Genomic DNA, 12,340 nt, shown 5'->3' with positions numbered 1-12,340 from the left:
AGGCAGCTCGCCGGCGGATCGGCCAATGTGTAGGGCCCATAAGTCCCACAGATATCATCAATAGATGATGCAGAAGGCACTAGTGTCACAATCAGGCTGCGGCCAACTCCCACTTCTCAGGTACAGACGGGTTCCATGTTATTCCTCTCTCACACACTCACTGTGCCTGCCAGCCTGCTTGCAGCAGACAGGAAGGTTAAGGGGGCTGGAGGAACACAGAGAGTTCAGCTGCTGCAGTAGGGACACAGGACGCTTAAGCTGGCCACACATAGGGGTATATTCAATATGTCCCGAAGAGACATCGGGCGTAAATACCCCCCACTGTTTCTTCGGGTGCTGCGGTCGGGCTATTTGATTAGCTCGCCGAGTAACAAGTGCATTTACACCCGTAAACACACAGGTTCAGTGATTCCAGCAACCAAAACACAAACACCAGAATCCTGACACCCTTTAGAATCATGACGTCTGAACTCTGAAAGGGCCAGGATACCGACGCCAGCACCTCGACTGTAAGTATAACCACCAGTTAGGTTTAAGGATAGGGAGGGTAGGTTAGGGTTTGGCAACCCCCAGGGAAGGGGTTAGGGTCAGGTTTCAGCACCTCATGCGGGTGGTTAGGGTCAGACTGCAGGAACAGAGAGTTAGGGAGTGGGGACAACACCCCACACTCAACCTTGTCGGTCTTTCCAACATTGGGATCCCGGCGTCGGTATTATGACTGACTGCCATGATCCCGAGCACCCTCATTTATACTGGGCCCCTGAATTTACAGCAGTTACTGTACAGTATATATCCCACCCATAATGAGCATACAGGACACACTGGTCACTGCCTAATTTGCAATCAGACTTGTTGCCCCTCACTCCCAATGCATTTCCGTATGACATCAGTGCTGCAACTTGACATAATCAGTGATAATGTGCGTGACTGTGATAGGAGGCTGGGACGGGATCCGGTCTGAAGATCGACAGTGCCTAGGTCGACAATGTTTAGGTCGACAGGGTTTCTAGGTCGACAGGTCTAAAGGTCGACATGAGTTTTTTTACATTTTTTTTTTCTTTTAATTTTTTCATACTTAACGATCCATGTGGACTACGATTGGAACGGTAATGTGTGCCGAGCGAAGCGGTAGCGGAGCGAAGGCACCATGCCCAAAGCATGGCGAGCGAAGCGAGCCATGCGAGGGGACGCGGTGCGCTAATTTGGGATCCCGGTCACTTTACGAAGAAAACAACACACACACAAAAAAAACTCATGTCGACCTTTAGACCTGTCGACCTAGCACATGTCGACCTAGAAACCCTGTCAACCTTCCATCCATGTCGACCTAGTGACCGTCGACCTATAGTGGTCGACCTAAACACTGTCGATAAAACGAACCACACCCGGCTGGGACAGGGGCGGGAATGGCTGCTGTGTTGTTACGTTTCTCCTCCTCATTGCGCTGGTCTGTGGTGAAGGCGATCAGGTTGCGGCATGACCAGGCACACACCAGCGGGATGGAGGGGCAGTGGCTGGTCCGGGGTCTCCTGTCCCACTCACAAATGTACGCCAGGTCCATGGCTGCGGCCGCCGCAGCACAGCTGAAAGACAGAGAGTGGGAGAGCGATTACCGGGGCAGTCTGGGGGAGCACAGACAAGTGAGCCGGGGTACGCATACAGGCGGAGTAATACAGGATCTGGGCCAGGAGATGAGACAGAGCAATAGCAGCCATGCATGCAAGGGGGATACGCGTGACGTAACAATGCCTGCCACATATAACACACATACACACCGGTGCTTCCCTCACTGCCGCTGTCCAGTGTCTCAGAGGCTCATTTTGCGAAGTCGCATTGTCTCCTTCCGATGATGTCAAAGAAATTTGCGTAGTCCGTCCTTCCCGGCATCCCTTGCGGTGGGTTATTTGTCTATAGGAGAAACTGAAAAAAAAATTGTAAAGTTCTGATCAAGCATCTGCGTTAAACACATTGTGTGATACATCTGTGCAGGTGGAGAATGGGTTTAGGCCATAACAATTTATATGATCGCTATTAGTGTATTTATATGGTCGCTATAAGTGTAAATGATCTGAATGTAGGCAGTATAAATATCGTTGGTGCCACAGTTTGGTTTGTGCTCGCTTCGGCAGCACATATACTAAAATTGGAACGTAACAGAGAAGTTTAGCATAGCCCCTGCGCAGCATGGCCACTGCGCAAGGATGACATGCAAATTCTTGAAGCGTTCCATATTTTTGTCCTATGGGGCCTACACTCTGTCCATTTTCTGCATAAAAAATAAACATTAAAGACATTTATCTATAGCAGGGGTGTCAAACACAAGGCCCGCGGGCCAAATCCGGCCCGCCAGACCTCGTCTGATGGCCCGCGGTGCCGCCGCCAGCCTTGCAGCCTCCCCTTTTTTTTTTCAATGAATTTACTCCGTGCCTGCACGGAGTAAATTCATTTTAAAAATGGCTCAAGTTAAAAAAAAAAGAAAAAAATTTAATTACCTTCCGGGACCTGGCCCGACTTCTTCCTGCCCCGCACTGCTCCCTGGGTGTCGGACGTGACGTCATCACGTGACGTCCGCCCGACATCTCCAGGGATCAGAGGAGCGCGCGGACGCCGCGGAGAGGAGCAAGAAGAAAGAAGTAAAAGAAAGAAAGAAGTAAAAGGTAAGTAAAGTAAATGGAGGGGGCAGATGGCTGGGCACTATAAAAGGGGGCAGATGGCTGGGCACTATAAAAGGGGGCAGATGGCTGGGCACTATAAAAGGGGGCACATGGCTGGGCACTATAAAAGGGGGCAGATGGCTGGGCACTATAAAAGGGGGCAGATGGCTGGGCACTATAAAAGGGGGCAGATGGCTGGGCACTATAAAAGGGGGCAGATGGCTGGGCACTATAAAAGGGGGCACATTTGAATATCTACTTGTCATTATTCTGACTATGTTTCTGCTTTCAGAGCTAGTTATTACTTATATTATTACAAAAAACAGTAATAATTGAATGCAGTGACATTAATTTATGATAATAAAGAGTGGACACATAGACCTACAGATACAACCGGCCCTTTGATGGGGACCAAACTGCTGATGCGGCCCCCGATGAATTTGAGTTTGACACCCCTGATCTATAGCATTATCGTTTATTTTTAACTTGTAATCAGTCAGTGTGTATGGGGGTCAAATGATGCGTGCTCCTGGAGGTCCATCAATATTGAGCTGACATGCAGCTGCTCAGCCCATGTTGGGCTGAACTGCATGTCCAGGAATGGCGGTTATGACGTCACGGAACGCTATTGTGGAACAATAACGTTCAGTGTGTATGCACTATATTGTTCAACGATACAGTCGTCCTTCGTCGCTGTCATTAATACGGGGGTGGGGACCCCTCACATTTCCAAGTAGTCACAGACCATCAGTGGTTGCAAAACCATTAGTTGCCATCCTTAGATTGAATAGGGGTGTGCCTGCACACGGTGGGGTATGTTTCTGGTGCAGGGCAGGACCACAGCAAGGGGTGAGAGAGCGGGGCTATTGCACAGGGCACAGAGCCTCCGCTGGGAGCCCGACCGCCGGCATACCGACAGCGTGGCGAGTGCAATGGAGCGGGCAACACTATTTTATTCTCCCTCCAGGGGGGTCGTGGACCCCCACGAGGGAGAATAGTTGTTGGTATGCCGGGTGTCGGGATTCCGGCGCCGGTATACTGTGCGCCGGGATCCCGACATCCGGCATAGAGAAGACCACCCCGTCTGGCATCTGCATGTGGCTTTCATGGTGCCGCGTAGAGCCGGCACTACCCGCTCAGCAAGGGTATGCAAAGCAGGGAGGCGCCAAGCTGAAGAGGCGCTTTCTCCTCCTTTCTACGCTGCTGCCGGCTGCGCCTGTCAAACTGGATGACAGGTAGCGGCACTGACAGCTTGTAGCGCGGCTCTCCCCCCCTCCTCCTCCCAGAGAGACTGCACTGCACACAGTGTGCAGCCACAGCCCACACACAGCGCCGCTGCCGCCGACATCCCATGCTGCCGACAGGTTTTGGGGGCATGCCCTAATCGTGGGAGGTGTGGCCATGCCCAGTTATGAAAAAAGTGGAGAAAATAAATCTTTGCAGTGCCAAGGGGGGTGGGTGCAGTGCCTGATACCTGATCCCTGAGCCAGGGTCAATTCGAGGGGGGGCATGATCACTGTGATCATTCAACCCCCCCCCCATACAGGAACAGGCAGAGACTCAGCAGTAGCAGCAGCCTCTCTGCCTCACTGCAGCACAGCCACTGCAGCATGTGCTATGCTGCCAAGATCAGAGCTTATGCTCCTGCCCAGTAAGGAGGGAGGGGAGTGGGAGGGTGGTGGACCAGGGCCCCCGCCGGGCCCCTCCATAAGTACCAGGCCCGAGCAGGGGCGTCAGAACGTTTTTAGGTTGTTGGCAAGATATAATCTCATTTCGGCCCCCCTAAATTGCTGAATCGCTTATGAAATGCATTGAAAAGGCTGAATCCACATTGAATTCCCACACCCAGAAAAATAAGAATTTACTTACCGATAATTCTATTTCTCGGAGTCCGTAGTGGATGCTGGGGTTCCTGAAAGGACCATGGGGAATAGCGGCTCCGCAGGAGACAGGGCACAAAAGTAAAGCTTTCCGATCAGGTGGTGTGCACTGGCTCCTCCCCCTATGACCCTCCTCCAAGCCAGTTAGGTACTGTGCCCGGACGAGCGTACACAATAAGGGAGGAATTTTGAATCCCGGGTAAGACTCATACCAGCCACACCAATCACACCGTACAACTTGTGATCTAAACCCAGTTAACAGTATGATAACAGCGGAGCCTCTGAAAAGATGGCTCACAACAATAATAACCCGATTTTTGTAACTATGTACAAGTATTGCAGATAATCCGCACTTGGGATGGGCGCCCAGCATCCACTACGGACTCCGAGAAATAGAATTATCGGTAAGTAAATTCTTATTTTCTCTATCGTCCTAGTGGATGCTGGGGTTCCTGAAAGGACCATGGGGATTATACCAAAGCTCCCAAACGGGCGGGAGAGTGCGGATGACTCTGCAGCACCGAATGAAAGAACTCCAGGTCCTCCTTAGCCAGGGTATCAAATTTGTAGAATTTAGCAAACGTGTTTGCCCCTGACCAAGTAGCTGCTCGGCAAAGTTGTAAAGCCGAGACCCCTCGGGCAGCCGCCCAAGATGAGCCCACCTTCCTTGTGGAATGGGCATTTACATATTTTGGCTGTGGCAGGCCTGCCACAGAATGTGCAAGCTGAATTGTATTACACATCCAACTAGCAATAGTCTGCTTAGAAGCAAGAGCACCCAGTTTGTTGGGTGCATACAGGATAACAGCAAGTCAGTTTTCCTGACTCCAGCCGTCCTGGAACATATTTTCAGGGCCCTGACAACATCTAGCAACTTGGAGTCCTCCAAGTCCCTAGTAGGTGCAAGGCACCACAATAAGCTGGTTCAGGTGAAACACTGACACCACCTTAGGGAGAGAACTGGGGACGAGTCCGCAGCTCTGCCCTGTCCGAATGGACAAACAGATATGGGCTTTTTTTGAGAAAAAAAAACACCAATTTGACACTCGCCTGGTCCAGGCCAGGGCCAAGAGCATGGTCACTTTTCATGTGAGATGCTTCAAATCCACAGATTTGACTGGTTTTAAACCAATGTGATTTGAGGAATCCCAGAACTACGTTGAGATCCCACAGTGCCACTGGAGGCACAAAAGGGGGTTGTATATGCAATACTCCCTTGACAAACTTCTGGACTTCAGGAACTGAAGCCAATTCTTTCTGGAAGAAAATCGACAGGGCCGAAATTTGAACCTTAATGGACCCCAATTTGAGGCCCATAGACACTCCTGTTTGCAGGAAATGCAGGAAACGACCGAGTTGAAATTTCTTTGTGGGGCCTTCCTGGCCTCACACCACGCAACATATTTTCGCCACATGTGGTGATAATGTTGTGCGGTCACCTCCTTTCTGGCTTTGACCAGGGTAGGAATGACCTCTTCCGGAATGCCTTTTTCCCTTAGGATCCGGCTTTCCACCGCCATGCCGACAAACGCAGCTGCGGTAAGTCTTGGAACAGACATGGTACTTGCTGAAGCAAGTCCCTTCTTAGCGGCAGAGGCCATAAGACCTCTGTAAGCATCTCTTGAAGTTCTGGGTACCAAGTCCTTCTTGGCCAATCCGGAGCCATGAGTATAGTTCTTACTCCTCTACGTCTTATAATTCTCAGCACCTTAGGTATGAGAAGCAGAGGAGGGAACACATACACCGACTGGTACACCCACGGTGTTACCAGAACGTCCACAGCTATTGCCTGAGGGTCTCTTGACCTGGCGCAATACCTGTCCCATTTTTTTGTTCAGACGGGACGCCATCATGTCCACCTTTGGTATTTCCCAACGGTTTACAATCATGTGGAAAAAACTTCCCGATGAAGTTTCCACTCTCCCGGGTGGAGGTCGTGCCTGCTGAGGAAGTCTGCTTCCCAGTTTCCATTCCCGGGATGAAACACTGCTGACAGTGCAATCACATGATTTTCCGCCCAGCGAAAAGTCCTTGCAGTTTTTGCCATTGCCCTCCTGCTTCTTGTGTCGCCCTGTCTGTTTACGTGGGCGACTGCCGTGATGTTTTTCCCACTGGATCAATACCGGCTGACCTTGAAGCAGAGGTCTTGCTAAGCTTAGAGCATTATAAATTTACCCTTAGCTCCAGTATATTTATGTGGAGAAAAGTCTCCAGACTTGATCACACTCCCTGGAAATTTTTTCCTTGTGTGACTGCTCCCCAGCCTCTCGGGCTGGGCTCCGTGGTCACCAGCATCCAATCCTGAATGCCGAATCTGCGGCCCTCTAGAAGATGAGCACTCTATAACCACCACAGGAGAGACACCCTTGTCCTTGGATATAGGGTTATCCGCTGATGCATCTGAAGATGCGATCCGGACCATTTGTCCAGCAGATCCCACTGAAAAGTTCTTGCGTGAAATCTGCCGAATGGAATTGCTTCGTAGGAAGCCACCATTTTTACCAGGACCCTTGTGCAATGATGCACTGTTTTTAGGAGGTTCCTGACTAGCTCGGATAACTCCCTGGCTTTCTCTTCCGGGAGAAACACCTTTTTCTGGACTGTGTCCAGAATCATCCCTAGGTACAGCAGACGTGTCGTCGGGATCAGCTGCGATTTTGGAATATTTAGAATCCACCCGTGCTGTTGTAGCAGTATCCGAGATAGTGCTACTCCGACCTCCAACTGTTCCCTGGACTATGCCCTTATCAGGAGATCGTCCAAGTAAGGGATAATTAAGACGCCTTTTCTTCGAAGAAGAATCATCATTTCGGCCATTACGTTGGTAAAGACCCGGGGTGCCGTGGACAATCCAAACGGCAGCGTCTGAAACTGATAGTGACAGTTCTGCACCACGAACCTGAGGTACCCTTAGTGAGAAGGGCAAATTTGGGACATAGAGGTAAGCATCCCTGATGTCCCGGGACACTATATAGTCCCCTTCTTCCTGGTTCGTTATCACTGCTCTGAGTGACTCCATCTTGATTTGAACCTTTGTAAGTGTTCAAAAAAATTTTTTTAGAATAAGTCTCACCTAGCCTTCTGGCTTCAGTACCACAATATAGTGTGGAATAATACCCCTTTTCTTGTAGTAGGAGGGGTAATTTAATTATCACCTGCTGGGAATACAGCTTGTGAATTTTTTCCCATACTGCCTCCTTGTCGGAGGGAGACCTTGGTAAAGCAGACTTCAGGAGCCTGCGAAGGGGAAACGTCTCGACATTCCAATCTGTACCCCTGGGATACTACTTGTAGGATCCAGGGGTCCTGTACGGTCTCAGCGCCATGCTGAGAACTTGTCAGAAGCGGTGGAACGCTTCTGTTCCTGGGAATGGGCTGCCTGCTGCAGTCTTCTTCCCTTTCCTCTATCCCTGGGCAGATATGATCTTATAGGGACGAAAGGACTGAGGCTGAAAAGACGGTGTCTTTTTCTGCAGAGATGTGACTTAGGGTAAAAACGGCGGATTTTCCAGCAGTTGCCGTGGCCACCAGGTCCGATGGACCGACCCCAAATAACTCCTCTTCCTTTATACGGCAATACACCTTTGTGCCGTTTGGAATCTGCATCACCTGACCACTGTCGTGTCCATAACATCTTCTGGCAGATATGGACATCGCATTTACTCTTGATGCCAGAGTGCAAATATCCCTCTGTGCATCTCGCATATATAGAAATGCATCCTTTAAATGCTCTATAGTCAATAAAATACTGTCCCTGTCAAGGGTATCAATATTTTTAGTCAGGGAATCCGACCAAGCCACCCCAGCTCTGCACATCCAGGCTGAGGCGATCGCCGGTCGCAGTATAACACCAGTATGTGTGTATATACTTTTTATGATATTTTCCAGCCTCCTGTCAGCTGGTCCTTGAGGACGGCCCTATCTATAGACGGTACCGCCACTTGTTTTGATAAGCGTGTGAGCGCCTTATCCACCCTAAGGGGTGTTTCCCAACGCGCCCTAACTTTTGGCGGGAAAGGGTATACCGCCCATAATTTTCTATCGGGGGGAACCCACGCATCATCACACACTTTATTTAATTTATCTGATTCAGGAAAAACTACGGTAGTTTTTTCACATCCCACATAATACCCTCTTTTGTGGTACTTGTAGTATCAGAAATATGTAACACCTCCTTCATTGCCTTTAACGTGTGGCCCTAATAAGGAATACGTTTGTTTATTCACCGTCGACACTGGATTCAGTGTCCCTGTCTGTGTCTGTGTCGACCGACTAAAGTAAACGGGCGTTTTAAAACCCCTGACGGTGTTTTTGAGATGTCTGGACCGGTACTAATTGTTTGTCGGCCGTCTCATGTCGTCAACCGACCTTGCAGCGTGTTGACATTATCACGTAATTCCCTAAATAAGCCATCCATTCCGGTGTCGACTCCCTAGAGAGTGACATCACCATTACAGGCAATTGCTCCGCCTCCTCACCAACATCGTCCTCATACTTGTCGACACACACGTACCGACACACAGCACACACACAGGGAATGCTCTGATAGAGGACAGGACCCACTAGCCCTTTGGAGAGACAGAGGGAGAGTTTACCAGCACACACCAAAAACGCTATAATTATATAGGGACAACCTTATATAAGTGTTTTCCCTTATAGCATCTTTTTTATATATTTCTAACGCCAAATTAGTGCCCCCCCTCTCTGTTTTAACCCTGTTTCTGTAGTGCAGTGCAGGGGAGAGCCTGGGAGCCTTCCCTCCAGCCTTTCTGTGAGGGAAAATGGCGCCGTGTGCTGAGGAGATAGGCCCCGCCCCTTTTTCGGCGGCCTCGTCTCCCGCTCTTAACGGATTCTGGCAGGGGTTAAATATCTCCATATAGCCTCCGGAGGCTATATGTGAGGTATTTTTAGCCAAAATAGGTATTCATTTGCCTCCCAGGGCGCCCCCCTCCCAGCGCCCTGCACCCTCAGTGACTGCCGTGTGAAGTGTGCTGAGAGGAAAATGGCGCACAGCTGCAGTGCTGTGCGCTACCTTTAGAAGACTGAGGAGTCTTCTGCCGCCGATTCTGGACCTCTTCTTACTTCAGCATCTGCAAGGGGGCCGGCGGCAAGGCTCCGGTGACCATCCAGGCTGTACCTGTGATCGTCCCTCTGGAGCTGATGTCCAGTAGCCAAGAAGCCAATCCATCCTGCACGCAGGTGAGTTCACTTCTTCTCCCCTAAGTCCCTCGTTGCAGTGATCCTGTTGCCAGCAGGACTCACTGTAAAATAAAAAACCTAAGCTAAACTTTTCTAAGCAGCTCTTTAGGAGAGCCACCTAGATTGCACCCTTCTCGGCCGGGCACAAAAATCTAACTGGCTTGGAGGAGGGTCATAGGGGGAGGAGCCAGTGCACACCACCTGATCGGAAAGCTTTACTTTTGTGCCCTGTCTCCTGCGGAGCCGCTATTCCCCATGGTCCTTTCAGGAACCCCAGCATCCACTAGGACGATAGAGAAAGACGGATACAGGGCCTCATTCAGACCTGATAGCTGTGCTGCAAATTACACTGTCCTGCAATCAGATTGTCTCCGCCCAAGGGGAGTGAAAATTTATCCCGTGCAAGTGTGCGATTGCATGTGTATGCTGTGCGAAAATTCCCCTCAGGCAGCGGACAGCTGCAAATCCGTTCACATCACACTCACCATCTAATATTTTTCCCATTCTGTGCAGTGTGTGCGTAGCTCAATACTCCTCCAGTGCGAAGGAATCAGGGCGATCGGGTCTGGAGTGTTTTCCCTGACATTCCCAGAAAACGGTCAGTTACCACCCACAAATGCCCTCTTCCTGTCAATCAGCTTGCGAACGCTCGTGCAATTAAAATTTTCGCACCATCCTGTCGCTGTATGGTGACGCGCATGCGCATTGTGGTACATATGCATGCATAGTAGTTTGAAAATCGCCCACTGTGCGAAAACACAGCAGCGATCAGATCTGAATCTGGCCCACAGTACTTTTTTTTTGGGGGGGGGGGGGCTCATGTACAAATTTAGCCACGCTCATCAGCATGACATGGATGTCGTGGCTAGTATGCCTGTATCTATGGGGTGCACATCATAGACTTAGGTGGTGCAATCGCTAGCTGAATGTCTCTTTGTTTGATGTCAATCTAGTTTCCCAACATGTGCCCCACGTAGCAGGGAAACACTTGAATTGGCTACCGGTCACCTTAGATGGGGGCTAATTATCTCAAACTGCCACATGAGGTAGGGTCAGCTAGAACTAGTGTCACCACCTGCTTCTGCTGGTATGACTGGTGCAGTAGCGGATCTTGCCACAGGCAAGCAGTACTTTTGCCCGGGGCGCCGCCTTCCGGAGGGCGCCGCACCATGGCAAGATCGCCACTGTGCACTCCGCAGTGCCCCCCGCTGTGCCCGCCACTGGTTCCCCGCTTTGAAGGGAACCAGACGCTAAGCGTCTTGTTTCCCTTCATGGCGAGAACTGTGCTGTGCGGTGCGCGATGATGTCATCGCGCACCGCACAGCATAGTGGCACAGACACTAGGGGTCGTAATTGACCTCTAGTGTCTATGCTGTGCTATGGGAGATATGTAATGACGTCTCTCCCATAGATCCGAGGACAGACACAACCATCTGAGGACAGGAGCAGAGCGGCTCCGGCGGAGGATGAGGTCTGGAATCAGGAGCGGGGATTGTAAGTATACTTTTATTTTATTTTTTTATTTTTTCCAGCTGCGCTACAGGGGGCACAAATGGGGGCGTAACTGACCATGCCCCCATATGAAGACACACCCCTATTTTTGCCCGGGGCGCCACAAGGGCAAGATCCGGCCCTGGACTGGTGGGGAAAACGAGCGCCACTGAACAACTAAGTTGCAGTACTTTTTTCCTTTCCTGCAGGTGCCATCACAGCATATACATAAACATATATATATTACACTACATTTTTTTTAAAGAACCTTGGCACTCATTACCCTACACATGTAGCCAAGCTCATTGTTGCCATGATGCGTGGTGCGACTAGTGTGCCCACGTCTATGGCGCATCTAGCGTACGCACGCACATGCCATTGACTACTATGGTGTCATCGCTGACTGCACTTAGTCATAGTGCAGTGCATATGCGCACTGCCGCGATGCATACACCGTGCGTACGCAGTGCGGCAACAATGAGAGTGGCTACATATGTATATCCTTATGGGATGGTAATGATCTCCCAGCGGACAGGATGCCGGCTGTCAATATACTGACAGCAGCATCCCGGCTGCCAGAATACCGGCAGCGGGGTGAGCGCAAAGAGTCCCCTTGCGGGCTTACGATTCTCATCATGCGCCAGGTTTTATTCACACTCTATGGGTGTTGAGGACACCCACAAGTGGGAATAGCCTTGGCGAGTGCTGTCAGCATTCCTGGCTGTCGAAATCCTGAACGCCGGGATCCCGACAGCCGGGATATTAACTAGATGAAGATTAAATACTTATTTTGATTGTAGCGAGGGAGGTAATGAGGGGGTTAATATATTCAATTAACAGATTAGGGAGGGCTAATGGTTAACCCCCTCATTACCTCCCTCACTACAATCAAAATAAGTATTTAATCTTCTTTAACTCCAATTAAAGCAACAGCTCTTGATCTTAACCCTTTCACCCCCCCATAATGACTACCCCTCCATCATAATAATAATAACAACCCCCATATATTTATTAACCTTATATTTATTAATTTTTATTATAAGTCCTTTACACACCATTTCAACACACCTGTTTTAACTTGTGGCAGAATGGGACAAAATATCTTCTTTCTGTGGT

General features: G+C 50.0%; 1 protein-coding gene and 1 pseudogene across 1 annotated transcript in view; one reads left to right on the top strand and one right to left on the bottom strand.

The window, feature by feature from the left end:
• The window catches only part of LOC134902336 (mediator of RNA polymerase II transcription subunit 16-like), a 90,094-nt gene extending 88,230 nt beyond the window's left edge, over window positions 1-1,864 (bottom strand). Inside the window, 2 exon segments of the mRNA XM_063914380.1 lie at window positions 1,426-1,583; window positions 1,776-1,864. Coding sequence (XP_063770450.1) covers window positions 1,426-1,561 — 136 coding nt within the window. The 5' untranslated portion in view covers window positions 1,562-1,583; window positions 1,776-1,864.
• Window positions 1,865-2,113: 249 nt separating this feature from the next.
• Window positions 2,114-2,236, top strand: LOC134932541 (U6 spliceosomal RNA; annotated as a pseudogene).
• The last annotated feature ends 10,104 nt before the right edge of the window (window positions 2,237-12,340 follow it).

This window comes from Pseudophryne corroboree, chromosome 1 (assembly GCF_028390025.1).
Source record: "Pseudophryne corroboree isolate aPseCor3 chromosome 1, aPseCor3.hap2, whole genome shotgun sequence".
Taxonomy (NCBI): Eukaryota; Metazoa; Chordata; class Amphibia; order Anura; family Myobatrachidae; genus Pseudophryne; species Pseudophryne corroboree.
Note: the sequence above shows the minus strand (reverse complement) of the source record. Positions and strands in the feature narration are given on the sequence as shown.